Genomic DNA, 19,969 nt, shown 5'->3' on the forward strand with positions numbered 1-19,969 from the left:
AAGTTTTTCTCCCACACTGTTTTGTCCCGAGGAATGCTCTCTATCGTTCTTCATGTCATTGGTTCCTTACCTACAAATGTTTTGCCCTCAATCACTTGAATGAACATAGAATACTCACCAAGTTTTCTTTCTTGGAATGACCACTTCTTCAATCCCTTAATTTAAAAATAAACAAAAGTAAATGAGTTTCCCAATAATCTCTTAATTTAAAAATAAACAAAAGTAAATGAGTTTCCCAATACTACTATTACAAATAAGTGCAACGTGTTAACACAAAAATGAAATCATTTCAATATATTTTTACATACCTGTTACATTAGCTCGTTCAACCTTTGGGACAGTTGCACTTCCAGAATAAAATCTGCAAGAAATAAAATCCCTGAAGTGTACTCATTAATGAAGTTTCCATCTCACCTTCACCTATGTGGATTTGAACCAAATTTCCCAATTGTCATGGATCAAAATAACTGAATGATTCATGTCAGTGTACACTGAGAAGACATGGCCTGACGGCAAGTTCAAAACCATTACAAAACAGACACAAGGTAAGGACACAATATGGTCAATATTTTTTAGTCAGACAATCTCGGTAAATAAAATCAGGGAAAAATGTCAATATCACTTGAACCACCTGAAGAAGCAGATTTGAAACATAAGGGACTTTCAACTTTGTTAATCTTGACTGAGGTCAAGAGAGATAATTTAATGAGCTCCTGATTTTATATGAGTAACACCCTAATGATGATAAGCAATTATGATAAATTATTAAGCTAAGATCATCAGACTTTCATCCCACGTCACTCAACAATCAGTAATTTGCCAAATATGTATGTGCTAATTTAAACTTGAAACTGATATTTTTATCCAAAATAGAGTCACTGACCCATGACTGAGTTTTAAAATGTTCTGATAACACTAAGAAATACAATCAAAATAGCACATAGTCATGTGCATTATTATTTTACCTATTCCCTTCCTACACAGCATTGGTACCATTGCTAAAACTGCCAGAACGTGATTAGATATAAAATTCACTTCCTCTATTGGCATCTGGTCTCAGGCATCATTTTAAAACGATAGTTTACTGCTAAGGATCAACTTTGGAGAGGGGATCAACTCTTTCAAATCACGCTATTTGTCTCTCCTGACATTAGGATATGACCACTGCTGTCTTGTGGATAAATGCAGTGGGAGAGATGCTTGCTGTGTAGGGCAAAGGAAATGAGTAGAAAAATGTCAACAATGGCACTACCAGGAAAAGGACCAGGACAGACAGCAGCATTAAGGCTTCTAGAGTATCAGGTGAAGCACTTTCTCCTTTTTTGATAAGTTGCATGCAAGTATCGCATATAAGACTATACCTCAAGCTACACAGCTCACTTACTCCTCACCATTTTTTGGACATTATAAGCTGCAGTCTACAAAAAAGAAAATCTATTAACCAACTAAAAAATTGGCAAACGTCGAATCCAAAATTGGGGTTTTCCCAACTTTTATTATTTTTCTTAAAGATTTTTATTTATTTATTTGACAGAGAGAGATCACAAGTAGGCAGAGAGGCAGGCAGAGAGAGGAAAGGAAGCAGTCTCCCCGCTGAGTAGAGAGCCCGATGTGGGGCTCCATTCCAGGACCCCGGAATCATGACCTGAGCCAAAGGCAGAGGCTTTAACCCACTGAGCCACCCAGGCACCCCCCAACTTTTCATTACAAACTACTGACACTACTTCCACACCACCACTGTTTGTAATTAGTGAAAAAATTAAGTAATACATACTCTCAGGTGTGACAATCACAGCAATCCAAAGGCTGTGCTCCAATCATTTACACTTCCTTGTTTTTGTGACCTGGATAATTTCTTTGGCCCACCATCCCGAAAATATCCAGCACACACTGGCCCTCATAAACTGCCCTTAATTTGGGAAAATCTTCAGAGTTCCCCGTTTGATAAAGATGAGTAAAGACGCATACTTTTCTATTTTTAAAAACTTGGGACGGGGTTGCTAGCAGCCACATCCACTAAAACTTAAGTTCCACGAGAGCAGGATCCCATATTGCCGACAGTTCTTAATTCTAGGATTAACCAGCCACCCAGTAAGTAATGTCCTAACAAACGAGTTTCAAGCCCTTTTCCCAGGACTCCAGCTCCGCGTGTCGAGTTAAGCACGCGGCCGCGAAATTGCACATGCGCGTCTCACTCCATTGTACCTAGCTCCCCAGCTCTCGTCCTCCCCACACTACGGACGAGGTTGCCTAAGGGGTCTTTCTCTTGGGTTCTCCATGCGTGTCTTACCTACAATTAGGGGCCTGTCCACACGGACCTGCCCGCTGACCCGTGAGGGTCAGACAAACCTTGCAGCGGAAGCGCAGCCACCGCCTCGCCGCGACCGCCGCCATCTTTGGCTTCTTCGCGTTGCATGCTGGGAAAACGTGACCTGAACCTTCAGGATCACCAAGAGGGGGCGGGGAATAGTTCGGCTATTGGCTGAGACAGAACAAGACAAAAGCGGTCAAGAATTAGAAGGTTAAAAAAGCTCATGGTTTGAAAGACTTTGTTACGGAAGTTAAAGACTCAAAACACCCCGTCTGCCTCGAAGAAATTTTCCGGAACTATTATTTCAGCGGTTTATATGTCTTCGATATTTTCAAGATAAGAGGGAGATCGAAAGTCGTCAAATTACTTCCCCCCCTACAGTGAAAGTGGTCTCGTCCACGTAAATCTCAAACCAGCGAGCTTTTCTCGCGCGCAAGCGCATTTTAAATCACATGGTGGCTGCGGACTTCAAGCTGAGTTAAGTTGCCGGTGTTGATTGGAATCTCTTTCTGGGTGTCAGAACTCGAAAATCACCTGGAAGATGTTGGGCTCAAAGAACATGCCCTGGCGGAGGCTGCAGGGCATTTCCTTCGGGATGTATTCGGCGGAAGAACTCAAGTAAGGAGTTGGTGGGAAGCATGCCGAGCCTGCATGTTGCGGTCGGCACTGTAAACTACAGTTCCCAAAAGGTCTTGCGCTCAGTTTATCCTCTGAGTTAGTGGTTGTCCGGCGCGTGGCCTTTTGGGATCCGTAGTTCCAGACACGTCTTGGTTTGGCGTGGACTGCCTAGAACCTCGGTGGTCTAGATTAGAGTTTGCGCTGGCAACCAAGTTGCAAATTAGCGTCCATCAGTTTCTTTGGTAATTAACCAGCGTCTGTGGAGTGGCTTCGTCCTTGAGGTGGTTCATTAAACACATAATCAAAATGGTTATCCTTCAAGACTCATTGAAAGCGACAACTTCTCTTTGCTAGGACCCTTTATATTCTTTGCTTAGTTAGTAAATCAAGGGGACTCTCTTAAATCCTCATTTTGATCACCGTAACGTTTGGCGGTCTTGACCACACCCTCGGAACTCTGTTTATTTGCGGGACCTTAACTGTTTGCAAGTTCTTTTATTTCTGTGACAAAAAGAGTGACATCTAATAGGTACAGCGTTTCTCTTAGTGGGGATGAAAATACTCTTACTACACTGGTGATAATTGTACAACTCTAGATAGGCTAAAAATCATTGTGCACTTGAAAAAGATGAATTGTGTAGTGAGTTATATCTCAACGAAGCTGTTAAATAATTTTTAAAACTTCAATGTGAAAAATAACAAAAGCCAAATCATAAACTGGGAAAAGTATTTGACACCGTTATAGTAAAAGATTAATGTCCTTATGTGTGTGGGGTACATGTAGTACAGTAACGAAAACATTGAGATTTCAATTCGAAATAAGTAAAGGACTAAAACAACTTGAAATAATTACAATAAAAAATTAAAGTGATAGTGGAGTAGCATTTTTCCACCTGAAATTTGGAAAGATTTTTTTTTTTTAAGTAGGCTCCATGCCCAATATGCGGCTTGAACTCAGGACCCTGAGATCAGGAGTCACCTGCCAGCTAGGAGCCCCTGAAAGATTTGTAAGTGCTAAGAATCAGTGCTAATAAAGACAGGCAATCTACTATTAGCCCACTTTTTCTAGACTGCAAGGTTGCAGAATATATTAGGAGTTTTAAAACATTTTGCACCCTTTAATTCAGGGATTCCACTCCACTGAGAAAATAATTATATTTTTAGGACATAGTCAGGTTTGAAGTATCCAGTGCAAAATCCTTATGCAGATAGGATTCATAAGCTCATTTAAAATAGAGTTTGGTTAAATGAATTCTTAATTGCCACATAATGAAAGATTTTATAATTCTTAAGAATTATGTTTCCAAAGAACTTTAGAACATAAAAACACTCATTTACTGCTAAATGAAAATAGACAAATGCAATGCTAAAAATACCAAATGATCCCAGTTATCTTTCTAAAAATATATCCATAGAGCTATGTCTATGAATGTTAAAAGTGTTTTTTTTTTTTTTCTAGGTTGTGAGATTTGGATAACTGTCTTTATTTCCAAAGTAAAAAAACAAAAACAAACAAAAAAAAAAACCCCACAAAAACTTAAAAAGCAAATTTGGCATGAATATACTTCGGTAGTTAGGTCCTATGGGAGCCCCCTTTAAACCAAACGTAAGATACTGTAATGAAGCTTTTAGTGAAACAGGTTACTCTTCTCAAAGTTTTGCATATTTGTGTTTAACGTCAGTTTACTGTTTCTGCATGTAGGGATTATTGGGTTATTTTTTCTTTATTGAACTATGTGGGTTTTGAATTTAAGTATGGTCCATATCCTGCCTCTGTCCTCCCTGTAATCTTGGCTGTGTTACCTGGATTAAATCGCTTAACTGTTCTGACCCCCAGTATCCTCCTCAGAAAAATGCATATAGTGATGGCCTCTTGGAGGGTTGAAGTCAGACTAAATGCTGCTTGTAAAGCATGTAACCTGTGTAGGTGCTTGACTATAAATAGTCTCCATTGTACTCAGTGCAAGATTTGCACTAAACCTGTATTTAAATATTTTACCACTCGTATTTGTTAACCACGTATTATTCCAGCAGCTATTGTATGCAGACTCTGCTAAGTGTTGAGCTGCAGGGGTGAGCAAGTCATACACAGATGCTACAGGCTCAATTGTCAGCATGTCTGAGGAAACTAACATGAAATCATCATTTAACTCCGAAGCACCTGAGAAGAAACATCCGAGAATTTGGGTAACCTAGTTTCCCCTTGATTTTTCTTTCACCTCCTTAGGAAATTAAGTGTTAAGTCCATTACGAACCCTCGTTACCTGGACAGCCTGGGGAACCCATCGGTGAATGGCCTGTACGATTTAGCTTTGGGCCCTGCAGATTCCAAAGAGGTGTGCTCCACCTGCGTACAGGACTTCAACAACTGCTCTGGCCACCTGGGCCACATTGACCTTCCACTCACGGTGTACAACCCTCTCCTCTTCGATGTACGTTCTGGCCTGGGCTGTCTGTATGTGTGGGATCTTGGGACTGCTGGTGGGTTTTGTGAGTGCCACCCCTGGCCTCACTACAGTTGTCCAAGGAAGTTAGCTCTAGGCACGGAGTTAAAGTGCTCTCTACTGTGAGCTTTAAAATCTTGAGCAGGGGCACCTGGGTGGCTCAGTCATTAAGTGTCTGCCATTGGTTCAGGTCATGATGCCAGGGTGCTGGGATAAAGCCCCACATCGGTCTCCCTGCTGGGCAGGGAGCCTGCTTTTCCCTCTCCCACTCCCGCTGCTTGTGTTCCCTCTCTCGCTGTCTCACTCTGTGTCCAATAAATAAATAAAATCTTTAAAATAAAATAAGATCTGGAGGAGCCAAATCCAATAAATTCAACTTGGCCTATAGACCTAACTGAATGAATTTCCATTTGATTCCAGTTGAGAAGAGCCACAGCTTGGTTCTGTTCACATAGGAAAAAAGCACTGGAATTCATCCCCTACATCTTAGATTTCAGGGGCTTCATGCCCTTCAGAAATCTAGGCAAAGCCTTCCTGACAAGAGAAGGACCTCGGGAGTTCTTCAACTCTTCCCTGAGCTCTTCTGGTGCATTTGTAGGCTTTTCTTGGTTCCAAGAGGAGCAAAGCCCAAAAGGGCAGACAGTGAACTAAGAATGAGGGTCCTGTCTACAGTCTTATTTGTGTATTTTCAGCTTTTTTTTTTTGTCACTTAACCTAACCTCCATGATGACGGTGTTTGTGATATTTATCTGTTAACCATGTTGAGAAAAGAATTGTCTTAAATACGGTGTTTAGTTACATACCAAATATTTAACCAAACGAGTTGGGGCTAGAACTCACAATCCCCAGATCAAGAGTAGCTTGCTCTACCAACTGAGCCAGCCAGGTGCCCCTTAATTATTAAATATTTTGTTTTATTTTTTTTATTTTATATTTTTTAAAGATTTTATTTATTTATTTGACAGAGAGAGAGATCACAAGTAGACAGAGAGGCAGGCAGAGAGAGGAGGGAAAGCAGGCTCCCCACTGAGCAGAGAGCCCAATTCGGGGCTTGATCCCAGGACCCTGAGATCATGATCTGAGCTGAAGGCAGGGGCTTAACCCACTGAGCCACCCAGGTGCCACTATTAAATATTTTAAATGAAATATTTAAATACTAAAATTAGTATCTGGTACTTAGTTAAATAAAATGAAAGTAGCTCCCTGCCCCAGACCCAGAGTAAATTTCAACTTTTAAAGGATTAAAATGAAACAAGAAGAAATACACAGGAATATTTATCTAGTTCGTAGAGTCACAGAGACCTTTCCAGGTGTATCAGGGAAAATGGAATTTTTTTTTTTTAAGATTTTATTTATTTAGAGAGTGTGTGCCCGCATGTGAGCCAAGAGAGGGGAAGAAAATCTTGAGCAGGCTCCCCGCTGAGCATAGAGGCCTACATGGGGCTGGATCCCATGACCCTGAGATCATGACCTAAGCCAAAATCAAGTGTTGGACCTTTAACTGATGAGCTACCCAGGTACCCTGGAAGTGGAATTCTCAAAGGAATAAACTGGCTACATAAAAACAAAAATCTTAAATACATTGAAAATTACCTTGATTATTCTGTCTCTTTCTAATGATCTTGCTTTTTTCCCCCTCTCTTCAGAAACTCTACCTGCTGCTCCGAGGCTCCTGTTTAAACTGTCACATGCTGACCTGCCCCCGTGCTGTGATTCACCTCTTAGTGTGCCAGCTGCGAGTTCTGGAAGTGGGTGCCCTACAGGCAGTCTATGAGCTTGAGAGAATTCTGAACAGGGTAGGTGGGTGCTGATTAGCATGGAAACCAGAATGCTTGATCTTTATGTCTTACAACTATGTACCAATAGCTCAGTATGAAAACACGAAGCCATAAGAGAAATTAAAGAAATGTTAACAAAAACAACACTGAAATACCATTTTACCTATCATTGAGTTTTTTTTTTTTTCTGGATGTAGGAGCCAGTGGAGGCTTATGCATTGCTTTGGTTTGTTACATTTCTTTGGTCTTTTTTAATGCAGAAAATTGTTTTTCATGGTAATGACTTTTTTGAAGACTCAAAGCCAGTTGTCTTGTAGGACTTCTCACTTCTTCAGGATTTGTCGGACTATTCCCTCACTAGATTCATGTTTTCGTAAGAATGTAGCCTATACCATGTGAGCTACACTGTTTGGTGTCATTTCAGGAGGCCCAGGCTGCCAGCTGGTTTTATTATTGGTAATGCTAAGAGTGTGGTTACGTGGATAAGATGGGGACCACCAAATCTATCACAGAGACATTTTTCTCTTTGCAATACAAAATTCCTTCAGATTTTCTGGTGCTAGTGTTAAGTGTCTTATGTAAAATCCATTTTCTGTTTGTAGATCAAAATAGGAGTGATTTTTGTGTATTGATTTTTGTCCAAAACAACATAGCAAGCATATCATTAATTCAAATGCTTTACCTATGGATTCTTTTTGATTTTCAACACCATTTTATCATCTGTGACTAATAGCAGTTTTGTTTCTTTCCAATCCTTATATGTTCTGTTTCTTTTTCATACCTTATTTTGGTGGCTAGGATCTATAGTATTCTGTTGAAGAGATAGTGGGCATCCTTGTCTTATTTCTTGTCACAAGGGGAACCTTTCACCTTTCCTTTCAATATCCCTTTCCTGAGTAATTTAGTATTATAAAAGACATAGGTGGACACAGCCAATAGGATTCTACACAGAGGTGTAGCCTTAGGTGGGTTGTCAGAGCCCAAGCAAGAGGAGAACATCCCTGCATGTGTGGGCAGCCCAGCATGAATGTCAGAGCTCACATAAGATGAGGAAACTGTTCACTTAGGGATAAGAGCTCAGCATAGCAGGTGGGTGCCCAAGTCGAGTGAGAGGGAGCCATGCATGGGAGAGGTAGCAGTGATGGGAGGGAGGTTACATACAGGGAGGGGACTGATCCAATAAGTCTTAATTTTAAGGAGAGGCAAGCCAGATTTCACACTATTAGAGAAGGGAGTTACAAAAACGTGGAAGAGAAAAGATCCAGAATTAATTCTATGGTGTTGGACTGGAATTAGAAGTTTGGTACGTACACATAAGCATATGTGGTTCCCGGGGAACAGAGCCAGAAAATGAGCTCAAAGTCAAATTTGCCCAAGGGGGGAGAGAGAGAGAGAAGGATCTTCTTAAAGCTTTACTCAGAGTAAATTTTATTTTTCTAGGTATTTTTCTAGTCCATTTCATGGAAACTTTCAGATTTGTTGACATAAGATTCATGATGCTTACTACCTTAACATTTTTTTTTTTTATAAAGTATACACAGAAGCACATTAATCCTATAGTCTAGGAAATAGTTACAAAGTAACCATCACCCATATAGTCACCTTCATTGTCAAGATAGTGTCCAAATCCCAAGAAACCCTGTCTCTTTCCCCTGTCCTTGTGTATTTATTTTTGACCAATGTTTTTTAATCTTACTTAGGAATACTTAGTTCTCAGTGGGAGTAACACGAGGCCTAGGATGATACTGCCGACCTCCAGAGAGGATCAGAAGTCTGGCAGTGCCTTCTGCAGGGGAGCATAACTACACTATGGGCCACCCTGGAGCCCCACCATGCCGCAGCCCTGCATCAGAGCAAACATGACCCCCATGGGGTTTGACCTCCTAGCTTCTTGGCTCCCCTTCAGTTCCATCTGCCTCTTCCTCACTGTCCTGTCAGCTCTTCGGAGCTTTAAAGTATTTTTTAGTATTGCAGCTTATCTTGGTTCTTGACAGCTTTAGGTTTGGTCTGAATAACTTTGCTCACCATTGGCAGAAGCAAGATATTTTTGATAAATATATATATATATATTTTTAACAGCAGTGTTGCTTCACTGTTTTAAAAATGCAGCCCAGTGTGGAATTTCCTTCTCTTCCCTTGAACTAAACCCTCCCACCCTGGGAGAGTCTGGCCCCTGTGGTGCTAGCAGTCGTACACTTGCTTTACTCCAGTAGTATTGTTTTTCTCTTTGTTTCTCAGTTTCTAGAAGAAAATGCTGATCCTACTGCTTTCGAAATTCAGGAAGAGTTGGAACAGTACACGGCCAAAATCGTACAGAACAATATGTTGGGATCCCATGGTGCTCATGTGAGTTATCCTGTCTTTCTCTTTTTCTCTAACACTTGGTTTTTAGCACAATTATCACAGATCCTGTACGTTGTCATTTGTGTGTGCCCTCAGCTGCCCCAAGGCAGACCTGGGTTCTGCCTCTTAAAGGCCTGTGACTTCATAAATTACCTGCTGTCCCTGAGCCTCTGTGTCCTCTGCTTTAACGCACCCGCAGGTCTGATGAGAGGATTCAATGAAGTCAGGTGGTGTAGGTCCGGTGTCCAGCAAGGTTATGGTGGACACTAAGAGTGGTGTCCGCGTCCTTTTCTTCTTTTTCCTCCCCTGTAAACCATTGCCACCTCCTCACCTCCCCCGCAGCACATGTGTAAGTGTTTTTCAGTGGATGAACAAATGGCATACTCATCAGCCTGTACTCCTCTTTCAGGTACCGTCTTAAAGTCAATTCACCTTATGCCCAAGTTCCACACCCAAGATTCTGATTTCATTGGTCTGGGGTAGAGTCCAGTGGAAGTTACAGAATCTCCCAGGAAGGTTTCCTTTGCAGCGAGGCTCAGACCCATTTGTGTAGCTTAAATGTGGATGTGCCTTTGTTAGGACCTTGAGGGCCATCCAAGGGAGGCAGCAGGGAGGGTATGCTAGCTGCGTACAGAGAAGTTTGTTTTAAATTAACTAGCATTTCTAGAGGACTTCACTGTATTCCAAGTTCCCCCACTGCATTCATGAACTCTTAGGAGGAGCTTCATGAGGTAGTTAATCTCATTCTCTTGAGGAAAGTTAAGGCTCAAAGAAGTCACTCAGTAATTGGCAGAGTTTGGCTGTATGGGGGTCTGTGGGGAATGTTGTTTAAGAAAGAGGATGGCTTTCTTTGTCTTTTTTTAAAAAGGTAAAAACTGTAAAGTGAATGTGTACCCCAGGGTTCTTCAGATTGTACCACAAGTTCTTTGCCCTTTTTCAACAGGTGAAAAATGTTTGTGAGAGCAGGAGCAAACTCATTGCTTACTTCTGGAAGGCACATATGACTGCTAAGCGGTGTCCCCACTGCAAGTGAGTGACCGGGCTCTTACCTTTCCCTTTTCCCAGAAGCCTCTGGCCAGTTACTCGATGTCTTGTTGAGGTTTTTCTCTCCTGAGTCACAATTGTTCTCACATACAGGACCGGGCGGTCAGTTGTCCGAAAGGAGCACAACAGCAAGCTGACAGTCACATACCCAGCCATGGTGCACAAGAAGGCTGGCCAGAAGGACACAGAGTCCCTGGGTAAGCAGGCTGGGCCCTGGGAGGTCCGTGACCAACAGATGTGTTTGGAATCTGGGGAATACCTGGTTGTTATCATATTTCTCACCTTTGTGTTTGTGGTGGGCCAGCAGTGGGGTGGGCTCCAAGCCTCAGATGGTTGGAGAGGACCCTAGTGAGTGCCAGCCCTGGCCTCTCATATAGAACTGACAGGCTGAGCTACATTATGAGGCAGTGACCCATGAGTTGAATAAAGTGCATCTTCCTCAGGTAGTCATCTTTCTAGAAGATTCTTGAGGAAGAGGTTAAGAAATCTACTTGGTAAATACTTAGAACCATTTTATTGTCAAATAAGTGTGGGCTTATTTTGAAGCAAAATGTAAAATGCAGGTGAGTTTTAAAGGAAAACTGAGTATACAAAGAATGTCAGTGCCTCCCACAGGCTGCTCCTTGCTGTCCACTCAGATCCCTGGAGTAGAGTGTCCCCTGTTCAGCTGTGCTCTACCAATAGGGTTCTTGGGAAAAAATTTGAGAGACTTAGTACTTTTATTTTTAAATTTTTTATTTATTTAAAAAATTTTTTTATTTGACACACAGTGTTACATTAGTTTCAGGTGTAAGATACAGTGCTTTGATAAGTTTATACACTGTGTGCTGTGCTCACCACAGTATAGCTACCATCTATTACCATACAACACTATCACAGTATCCTCAACCATATTCCTATTTTAGTTTTTATATTAAAAATATTATATTTTTATATTATATTTTATATAATATTTTTATATTTTTTTATTCCTGTGACTTACTCATTCCATGGCTAGAAGCCTGTATCTCCTTCACCCATTTTGCTCAATCCCCACTTCTTCTCTCCTCTGGCAACCATCAGTTTGTTCTCTGTATTTATAATTTATAGTTCTGATTATACTTTTTGTTTGTTCTTTTTTTTTTTTTTTTTTTTTTGGTTCCACTTATGAAGGGCATCATATGGTATTTGTCTTTTCAGTTTGACTTATTTCACTATGCATCATGGTGCATCCATGGTATTGCAAGTGGCTTGATCTCATCCCTTTTATGGCCGCATAATATTCTGTTGTATATATATTCACCGTATCTCCCTTACCCGTTCATCTGTTAATGGACACGTAGGTTGCTTTCCCATCTTGGCTATTATAAATAATGATGTAATAAACATAAGAGTGTGTGTCTTTTCAAGTTAGTGTTTTCCTGTTCTTTGGCTAAATACCCAATAGTGGAATTACTGGGTTATATGGTATTTTTATTTTTAATTTTTTAAGGAACCTCCATGCTTTTTACCACAGTGACTATAATAAGCTACATTCCTGCCAACGGTGTACAAGGGGTTTTTCTCCTTCACATCCTTGCCAACACTTGTTATTTCTTGTCTTTTTGATTCTAGTCATCCTGACAGCTGTAAGGTGATATCTCATTGTGGTTTTGATTTGCATTCCCTTGATGATCTGTGATGTTAAGCGTCTTTTCATGTGTTTGTTAGCCATCTGTCTGTATGTCTTCTTTTTAAATTTTTGTAACTATAGGGTTGTTTAAATATGGTTTTTGTTTTTTCTTGTGAAGTGGTGAAGATGAGGTTAGATAGTCCATATTAAGTATTGAGATCAGTGCCTGCTGAGTATAGTATGTGGTCCATAGATGTTAACTGTTGATTTTGTGTGATGCAGTCAGTGTGCTGGTGGGGGGGAGCATGACCTGGGACTGACCCCTCACTCTGCCATTAGTGGCTTAGAGAAGGTCACTGGAGTTTTGTTTTCAACTCCATCGAGTGGTGATATCCAAACTTCTTGCCCAGAGTTGGGAAGATTTCATGAGCGAAAGTCCATTGCATGTTGTTACTATTTTAGTATATGTGCTGCCGAAGCGAGCACTGCATGTTGTTACTAAACCTTATTCCAGAGCTCAAGAACATGGTCGAGGCAGGGAAATAAGATCTCTTCCTAGCAATGCATAAATCTTTTACATTGAGGACTCTGGCAAGGCTTGGAATAGATAACTATCTCAGTCCTTTTGGGCTGCCATAAAAAAAAAATCACAGAATGAGTGACATCTAAACAATACGCGTTTATTTTTCACGGTTCTCGAAGCTAGGAAGACCAAGATTTTGGTGCTGGCAAGTCTGGTGTCCTGTGAAGGCCTGATTCCTCACCATCAGCTGTCTTCTCCCTGTAGCTTCACATGGCAGAAAGGCGCAAGGGAGCTTTCGGGGTCATTTTATAAGGGCGCCAGTCCTGGTCACGAGTGTTCTGCTCTCATGATCTTATCACCTCTCATAAGTCCCACTTCCAGTACCATCCTATGGGGGGAGGGTAGGATTTTAACACATGAAACTTGAGGGGACACAGATATTCAGACCTTTTATTTTTTATTTTTTTCACATAACTCTGAAATACTTATTGAAAGTTTATTAAAGGTCTGGGTCAGACCTTTTATTTTAGACTAATTTGAGGCTTGCAGAAGAGTGGCGAAGATAGTACAGAGAGTTCCCATGCACACTCGTCACCACGATATACATGTCCACCATGTTAAGAAAGTTAAGAAATTAGTACACTACCATTAAATGAACTACAGGCTTTATTTGAATTTCTCCGGATTTTCCAGTGATGTCCTTTCTATGCTCTGGGATCTAATCCCGTTTTTTAAAAAGCCTGTTTAATTTTGTTTAATGGTTAACAGTCAGCCACAAAGGTGGAGTTTTCATACACTTACCTATAAATAGCCCATAAAACAATTAAAGGTTGGGAATTGCTGCCTTAGCCCTTAGTGTGTCTTAGAAAATGTTCATGATGGAGAGCAAAGATGGTCAGAATTCTAAAAGATAACTGTTTCTTTGGAGTAAATGTCTAGCAGTTAAGTAGCCTTCCAGTGCCTTTGCCAAATGTGTTCTTCTGGAGTAACCTTTCACTGTGGCTATGAGTGTATGACAGTGCCACCCAAAATTCTGCACATTAGGAATAAAGTGACGGTGGTCTCCAGTGGTTCCAGGATTGGGATTTTAGTATTTAGCAAACATTTACTTGGTGGGCACTCAGCCTTGTGCCAACAACGGTGCCTGTGACCAAGCAGAGTACCAGGGTGGAGACCACGTGGCCTCTGCTGTCAGAAGAGGCCACAGATGACCCAGGTCAGTAACTCTAGGCAGCAGGTGATATGTTCTGAACAAGGGTCAGGCTGTGTTCCTGGCTAAAGGGAGCCAAGCATCGAGGCCTGTGCCTCTGCGGTTGGTGCAGGCCAGTGATCCCACAGGGAGCATCATAAGCTTGTGAGATTCTGCAGAATACTTCCGAGGGCCCTGAGGGCCCCACAATGCGCATCAGCATTTTATAAATCTTTTTTAAAAATTTTTTTATTTTTTAAAATTTTATTTATTTATGACAGATCACAAGTAGGCAGAGAGGCAGATGCAGAGAGGGGTGGAGGAAGCAGGTTCCCTGCTGAGCAGAGAATCCGATGCGGTGCTACATCCCAGGACCCTGAGATCATGACCTGAGGTGAAGGCAGAGTCTCAACCCACTGAGCCACCCAGGTGCCCCAGCATTTTAAAATGAGGATCCTCCGAGGCAAGACACTCCACTGCGATCCAGCCTTCCCCAAGTTCTCTGACCTCCCGATCAGCCCCTTTGTCACATAGCAGCTCATGAAGCTGAGTGAAACCCACGTCAGCAGTGTTCTGAAAGCCTACCCAGGCAGAATCCATTTTCGCTGGTTGTACAAGTGTCTTTTTCAGGAGGGCGCCGTGCAGGCTTCCTCTGATTCTGTAGCCCTGTGATTGAACAACCCCACTCTGCCTTCACAGTGAGGAAACTGCAGCAGGGCATTTCATGTACTGGGAGCTACTGGGACAGGAGCTGGGGAGTATTGACAGAGTCAACTGATCTTCCTCAGCCCTTCAAACCTATTTGAGTAGGAGAGGAAGTTCAGATTGCCATTTTCAGAAAAGCCCACAAATTGTTGTGTTTAGCTTAATGGAATCTGTGTTTTCCCACCGAAGATACATAGCTTTCTAATGCTGTGGTTATCCCTGAAGGTCAGAGCCTCTCTTCATTGCTTACCCATACTTCCTTGAATTGCATTAACTGATTGAAATACTTTGCTTTTGTAGGAACCAAAATTTTAAATGTGTAGACTCTTTGACCTAGCTATTCCACCTTTGTGACTATTTTGAGAGTTAGACATACCCACATGACAGTATTATTTAAATAGCTTAAAATGGGAAATGACTTAACACCTATCAGTAGAGACTAGTTAAATTTGGGTATATCTTTTAATTATCCAAGTTTCGTATTCCCTTAAATCTTGTGAGGACACATCCTTTGTAGATGGTAAACTTAATTGGAGAATGGGAGGTGGAATTCGAAGCTGGATTTTTATAAGTGTAGAAAAAGGCAAAAGAGTGGAATTTGGGGTGCCTGGTGGCTCAGTTGGTTAAGCGTCTGCCTTTGACTCAGGTCATGACCTCAGGGTCCTGGGGTCAAACCCCACATTGGGCTCCCTGCTCAGTGGGGAGTCTGCCTCTCCCTCTCCCTTTGCCTGCCTGCCTGCCCTACTTGTGCTTTCTTCCTCTCTCTCTCAAATAAATAAGTAAAAAGAGTAGGGTTTGTAAGTATAAATTCTTGTACAATGTTTTGAATGGGTATATTTGAGCCAGTGACTTTGTTACCTGCTGTGTGTGAGACACTGTCAGGTGCATAAAGTTGTGTGTTTTTTTTTAATCATAGCATAACTTACAACAGTAAGAAAATTGGGATCTTCCCTGTGTCCAGTTGTAAGAGTATGGTCAGCTCAGTAGGAAACATCCTCTTGGTGGAATATCATGCAGTCACTAAAAATGTTACGTGACTACATACAGAAATGCTCACAAGAGGACACTAAACGAGCAAAGCAGTGTACAGAATAAACCCACACTTAAGATTACAGCTATCTTAGGGGCGCCTGGGTGGCTCATTCAGTTAAGCATCACACTCTTGGTTTCAGCTCAGGTAGTGATCTCCCGGTCGTGAGATCGAGCCCCGCAGCAGGCTCCACACTCAGCAGGGAGTCTGCTTGGAATTCTTTCTCTCACCCTCTCCGCCTCCTCCTCTCCTGTGCACGCATGCACTCTCACTCTCCCTAAAATAAAAAAACAATAATTGAAAAAGATTACAGTTACCTTAGATATCATAGAAACTAGAAGACTGGAACAAAGTATGTAGTAGTGCTAATGTGTGATTTATTTTTCTTCTGTTCTCTTGGTTTTATGCAATAGTTATACTCTTTCCATTACTTTAGAAATTAGGTTAAGGGGGAAAAAAATCCAGAGCTGAGAAGAAGCTGTCCTGGAGATTGATTTTTGTGGTCAAATTGCAGGCTTGGCAGGGCGGGGAGAAAGCATTGATAAATCCCATTACAGAAGGAGTGCCTGTTATTGATTTATTGTGCTTTGATCCCCCGTCCCGGTTCTAGGAATTGAGGAAGCTCAGATGGGAAAACGAGGGTACCTGACACCCACCAGCGCCCAAGAACATCTTACCGCCCTTTGGAAGAATGAAGGTGCTGTACCAACCTGAAAGAAATCGAAATGAGTCTCTGGGCTCTTTTATCCTGCCTTATTATTTCTGTGTTTTCAGAATTGTGATAATTATAGATTTCTACTGTATTCCGTTCATAGGTTTGGGGCTGGCTTCAGGTACATTGTCATCGACACATTCTAGAGTAGGCAAGAATATGAACTTCACGACTATTTAACTGAACCTGGTTATTAAATGACAGCTGTGGGTGGGCCTCGCTTAGTTTAACGTATTTCTAGAAGGTGTAGTGTAACTCGACTTTACTTTAAATGCCTGTTAATAACTTCTTCAGAAAAGGATTCTAAGGGAATTCCTCCTGTGATTCAAAAAATGAACTCTAACATGTCTTTTTTTTTTTTTAATTAGAATTTTCCCACATTTTAATTTCCTACAAAAGAAAGTTTTCCATTTCTTGTGCATGTCTAACAAAAGCTAGGCACTGTATTTAGGCCTCCATGTCACCACCCTCAGAAAGTGCTCTTCTAGAACGCTGAAAGCTGCTACTGTGTAATGATAGGCACTTAAAAATGACAGTGCTGCTGAAGGGATAGATGATGTCAGGGAAAAAAGAGCACTCAAGTCAGTGTGATCATTTCTGCCGCAGGCCCTAACACTCGTTTTGTCTGCAGCTTCCTTGTAAGTTCACTGGAAACTTAAAATACAGCTTTGATCCACAAAAATGATGCCTCCTTGGTAGCATCTATATGGAGGGTTTTTTGTTTTGTTTTATTTTTAAGAAGACTAACTTTTTAAAATTGATTTTCCCTATTTCAGATACTTTTTTTATAGTTATCAAAGCTTAGTGTGCGTGTGTGTGTGTGTGTGTGTGTATAAGTCCAGGAGAGTAGTGAGAAACAAGAGGAGGTTTTCATTCCCCATCCTAGTCCATCTCAGCCCCTCTTCGGCACCTGTCCTTAAACCACCATCTCACCTGTGTATGGGTTCCCAACACACAAAGGCTATTTTTTGCTTGTGTTTAGAAAGAAAAATATGATTCTACTCTACCTATTACCACGTGTTGTTTTTCTTTTTCGTCACCCAGTAGAATTTTAGTGGTCCTTCATCCCTGCCCTCACACATAGATGTAAATGTTCCTTTTGGTTAATTTCAAATGCAGGATTCTTTCTGAATTACCTTTTTTCGGGACTGGAAGATGTCGATGTGGAGTCTAGATTCAATCCCAGTATGTTCTTTTTGGATTTCCTGGTGGTACCACCCTCAAGGTAATGCCCTTTAATTAGCTTTGTTTCACTGGAAAAGGCTTACAGAGCGATGGAATAATGACCCCTGGGAGAGGCTTGGAGGGCGTACTGCACCAAGAAGCCAAGCAGCGGTTCCATACCCGGGTTGCCCGTGGGTGGGAGTGTTCGTCCTGACTGCAGTGGGAATGTTGGCTGGATTCTGAGTGTGGTGGGTTGTGAGTAGCTTATAGCAGGGATGGGCAAGAGGCTGAAGAACCTGACACTTCCCTCATGCTCAGCGGTCCTTGATTCCCTGTGTCCCCCTGCAGGTATCGCCCTGTCAATCGGCTGGGGGACCAGATGTTTACCAACGGCCAGACGGTGAACTTGCAGGCTGTCATGAAGGATATGGTTTTGATCCGAAAACTTCTGGCACTGATGGCCCAAGAACAGGAGCTGCCGTGTGAGGTGGCAGCACCTGCCAAGGATGAGGTCAGGGCCACCTTGGAGCTGATGTCATCAGCCTGTCTGCTTCATTCTGAGGCCCGCAGGGCTGATGCAGAACGCTGGGGGTGCAGGGAGCTGCTGGTTGGGAATTCTGTACAGTTGTGTGCGAGCGTCATTTGGGGAACCTAAGTAATGTCGGGAGAAAGCATGATACGAGCATAGGAAGATCTAGGTCCTGCCGCAGTGACCTTTGTTGAGTTGCTTAGTTTCATGGGCCTGTCTCCACTGTAAAATGTGTAGGGTTAGTGGTAAGATTTTACATATAGGCAGTTCTGGGCCACCTGCCTTCGCTGGCGGTGAATGGCAACTCCGGAAAGAGGAGTCTGCATCCTTGGGCTCTAAGAATGTCCCTTTTGGGTACAGTACCAGAGCCTGAGTCATCCAGCTCTGTTTTGGGCTCATTAAGACCTCTAGCATTGGGTTCAGGAGGGCACTATTGTCAATTCTAGGAATTTCCCGGAATAGGATTGTCCTATTTGAGGCCTCAGCTTCCTTTTCAGTAAATGATAGCGTGGGATCAGTCTTCCCGTTTCAGCCAACTTTCTGAGTCCCTTCAGTGTGCCAGGTCCTCAGTGGGTATAAAGATGAATCAGTGGTATAAAGATGAATCAGCCTTCAGTGGACTGGGCTCTGGGGCTTCCTTCCAGCTGCCGGCAGCAGTTCCGCTGGGAGCCAGGCCTATCACCAGGTGGCGCCACTGTCCGCCTGGACCCGTACTCTGCTCTGCACTGTCTTTGCTTTTTGCTAAAGTTTTCTGGTCTGTCCAGGTAGTGTGCTTTCAAAAACCTTCAGTCTAAGAGAAATGTGCCAGCTGTAGGCCCTGGCCCCATTTGGGGGGAAGGTCATAGGATAGCCAGGACCCATGAACAGGGCTGAGAACTTTTATTTTGATGCTCCTTGGAAATAGAGCCCTCTCACAGGTCTCATTACAAGGGTAGTCACATAGCCCTGAGCCGGTAATGTCATAAGCAGTGATTTAGGCCGACAAGATCTCTATTGTCAAAGAAGTGACCGTCTCTTCCTGTGAGTCTCCCCTTGCAGAGAGAAAATGCATCTGTCCTCCCTATAACTAAGGAAGACCTCTCTTTTTCCTCAGGGTTGAGGACAAAGGCACTGTACTAGTGGTTTTCATGGCACTCTTATTTACCAGATCTTCACCCCTCCCCCTGGACTTCCCCCAACACACTGACAGGTTTCTTCTCTCATCTCACTCACACTGGGGGCCTCTAACTCCTGTATCATAGCCAGCCAGATGTGGCTAGTTAGTGGCCACACAATGTCAGTAGATGATGCTATTGTAAGGCAGGTTAGTGGGGAGGCAGAGAGAGAAGAGGAGGCAGAGCCAGGGACAGAAATAATTAAAAGGGTTGGTTAAATATTCCAGGGAGGCCTGGATTTCAGCCAGTCCCTTGACATATTTCAGTTGGGAACCCACATTTTATTTGATAACATACAAAATAGTATGTCAGCGTTTTTCCTTTTAAAAAAGTTAATCCACTTGTGTTTTCATAAGTGCTTTGGATTAAGTTTTTCCAAAACCATAAATAAAGGTGAAATTCCATGCGAGAATCAGTTATCTGGTGGGGTAATAGAGCTTCATGAAGCGTATAGATAGAGGGAGAATTTCTAGGGTGGCCTAAAGAATTAGATGGTAAGGGACTTCAGCAGCTGCTGCTGGCACACCCTTCCATTACTTTCTTGGCTTACACGTTTCAGTGAAACAAGCTACCGTGTTGGAGAAGCCCACAAAGCACATAATTGCAAGTGGTCTCTGGGCAATAGCCTACTAGGACCTGAGGCCCCCAGTCCAGCAGCTCGGGGAATTGCACCCTGCCAACAACCATGTGACCTTAGAGATGGATCCTTCCCAGCTGAAGCTTCAGATGGGACCCTAGTTCAGGCTGACTCCTTTGTTACAGCCTAGGAGAGACTGAAGCAGAGAACCCAGTTGAGCTGTACCCAGATTCCTGACTTGGAGAAACTGTGAAGTA

The 19,969-nt window shown here is 42.4% G+C and overlaps 2 protein-coding genes across 2 annotated transcripts in view; one reads left to right on the forward strand and one right to left on the reverse strand.

Annotated features, from left to right (window-relative positions):
* The window catches only part of PTCD3 (pentatricopeptide repeat domain 3), a 34,917-nt gene extending 32,510 nt beyond the window's left edge, over nucleotides 1–2,407 (reverse strand). Inside the window, exons 1-3 of the mRNA XM_059405674.1 lie at nucleotides 2,291–2,407; nucleotides 309–361; nucleotides 119–155 (exon numbers count right to left, since the gene is read on the reverse strand). Coding sequence (XP_059261657.1) covers nucleotides 119–155; nucleotides 309–361; nucleotides 2,291–2,394 — 194 coding nt within the window. The 5' untranslated portion in view covers nucleotides 2,395–2,407. The remainder of the gene's footprint in view (nucleotides 1–118; nucleotides 156–308; nucleotides 362–2,290) is intronic.
* A 341-nt stretch (nucleotides 2,408–2,748) lies between these two features.
* Nucleotides 2,749–19,969, forward strand: part of POLR1A (RNA polymerase I subunit A) — a 70,509-nt gene continuing 53,288 nt past the window's right edge. Inside the window, exons 1-9 of the mRNA XM_059405678.1 lie at nucleotides 2,749–2,929; nucleotides 5,157–5,361; nucleotides 7,020–7,169; nucleotides 9,390–9,497; nucleotides 10,438–10,523; nucleotides 10,632–10,735; nucleotides 16,187–16,273; nucleotides 17,408–17,513; nucleotides 17,801–17,963. Of these exons, the coding sequence (XP_059261661.1) occupies nucleotides 2,853–2,929; nucleotides 5,157–5,361; nucleotides 7,020–7,169; nucleotides 9,390–9,497; nucleotides 10,438–10,523; nucleotides 10,632–10,735; nucleotides 16,187–16,273; nucleotides 17,408–17,513; nucleotides 17,801–17,963 (1,086 nt within the window). The 5' untranslated portion in view covers nucleotides 2,749–2,852. The remainder of the gene's footprint in view (nucleotides 2,930–5,156; nucleotides 5,362–7,019; nucleotides 7,170–9,389; nucleotides 9,498–10,437; nucleotides 10,524–10,631; nucleotides 10,736–16,186; nucleotides 16,274–17,407; nucleotides 17,514–17,800; nucleotides 17,964–19,969) is intronic.

Source organism: Mustela nigripes, chromosome 7 (assembly GCF_022355385.1).
Source record: "Mustela nigripes isolate SB6536 chromosome 7, MUSNIG.SB6536, whole genome shotgun sequence".
Lineage (NCBI taxonomy): Eukaryota > Metazoa > Chordata > Mammalia > Carnivora > Mustelidae > Mustela > Mustela nigripes.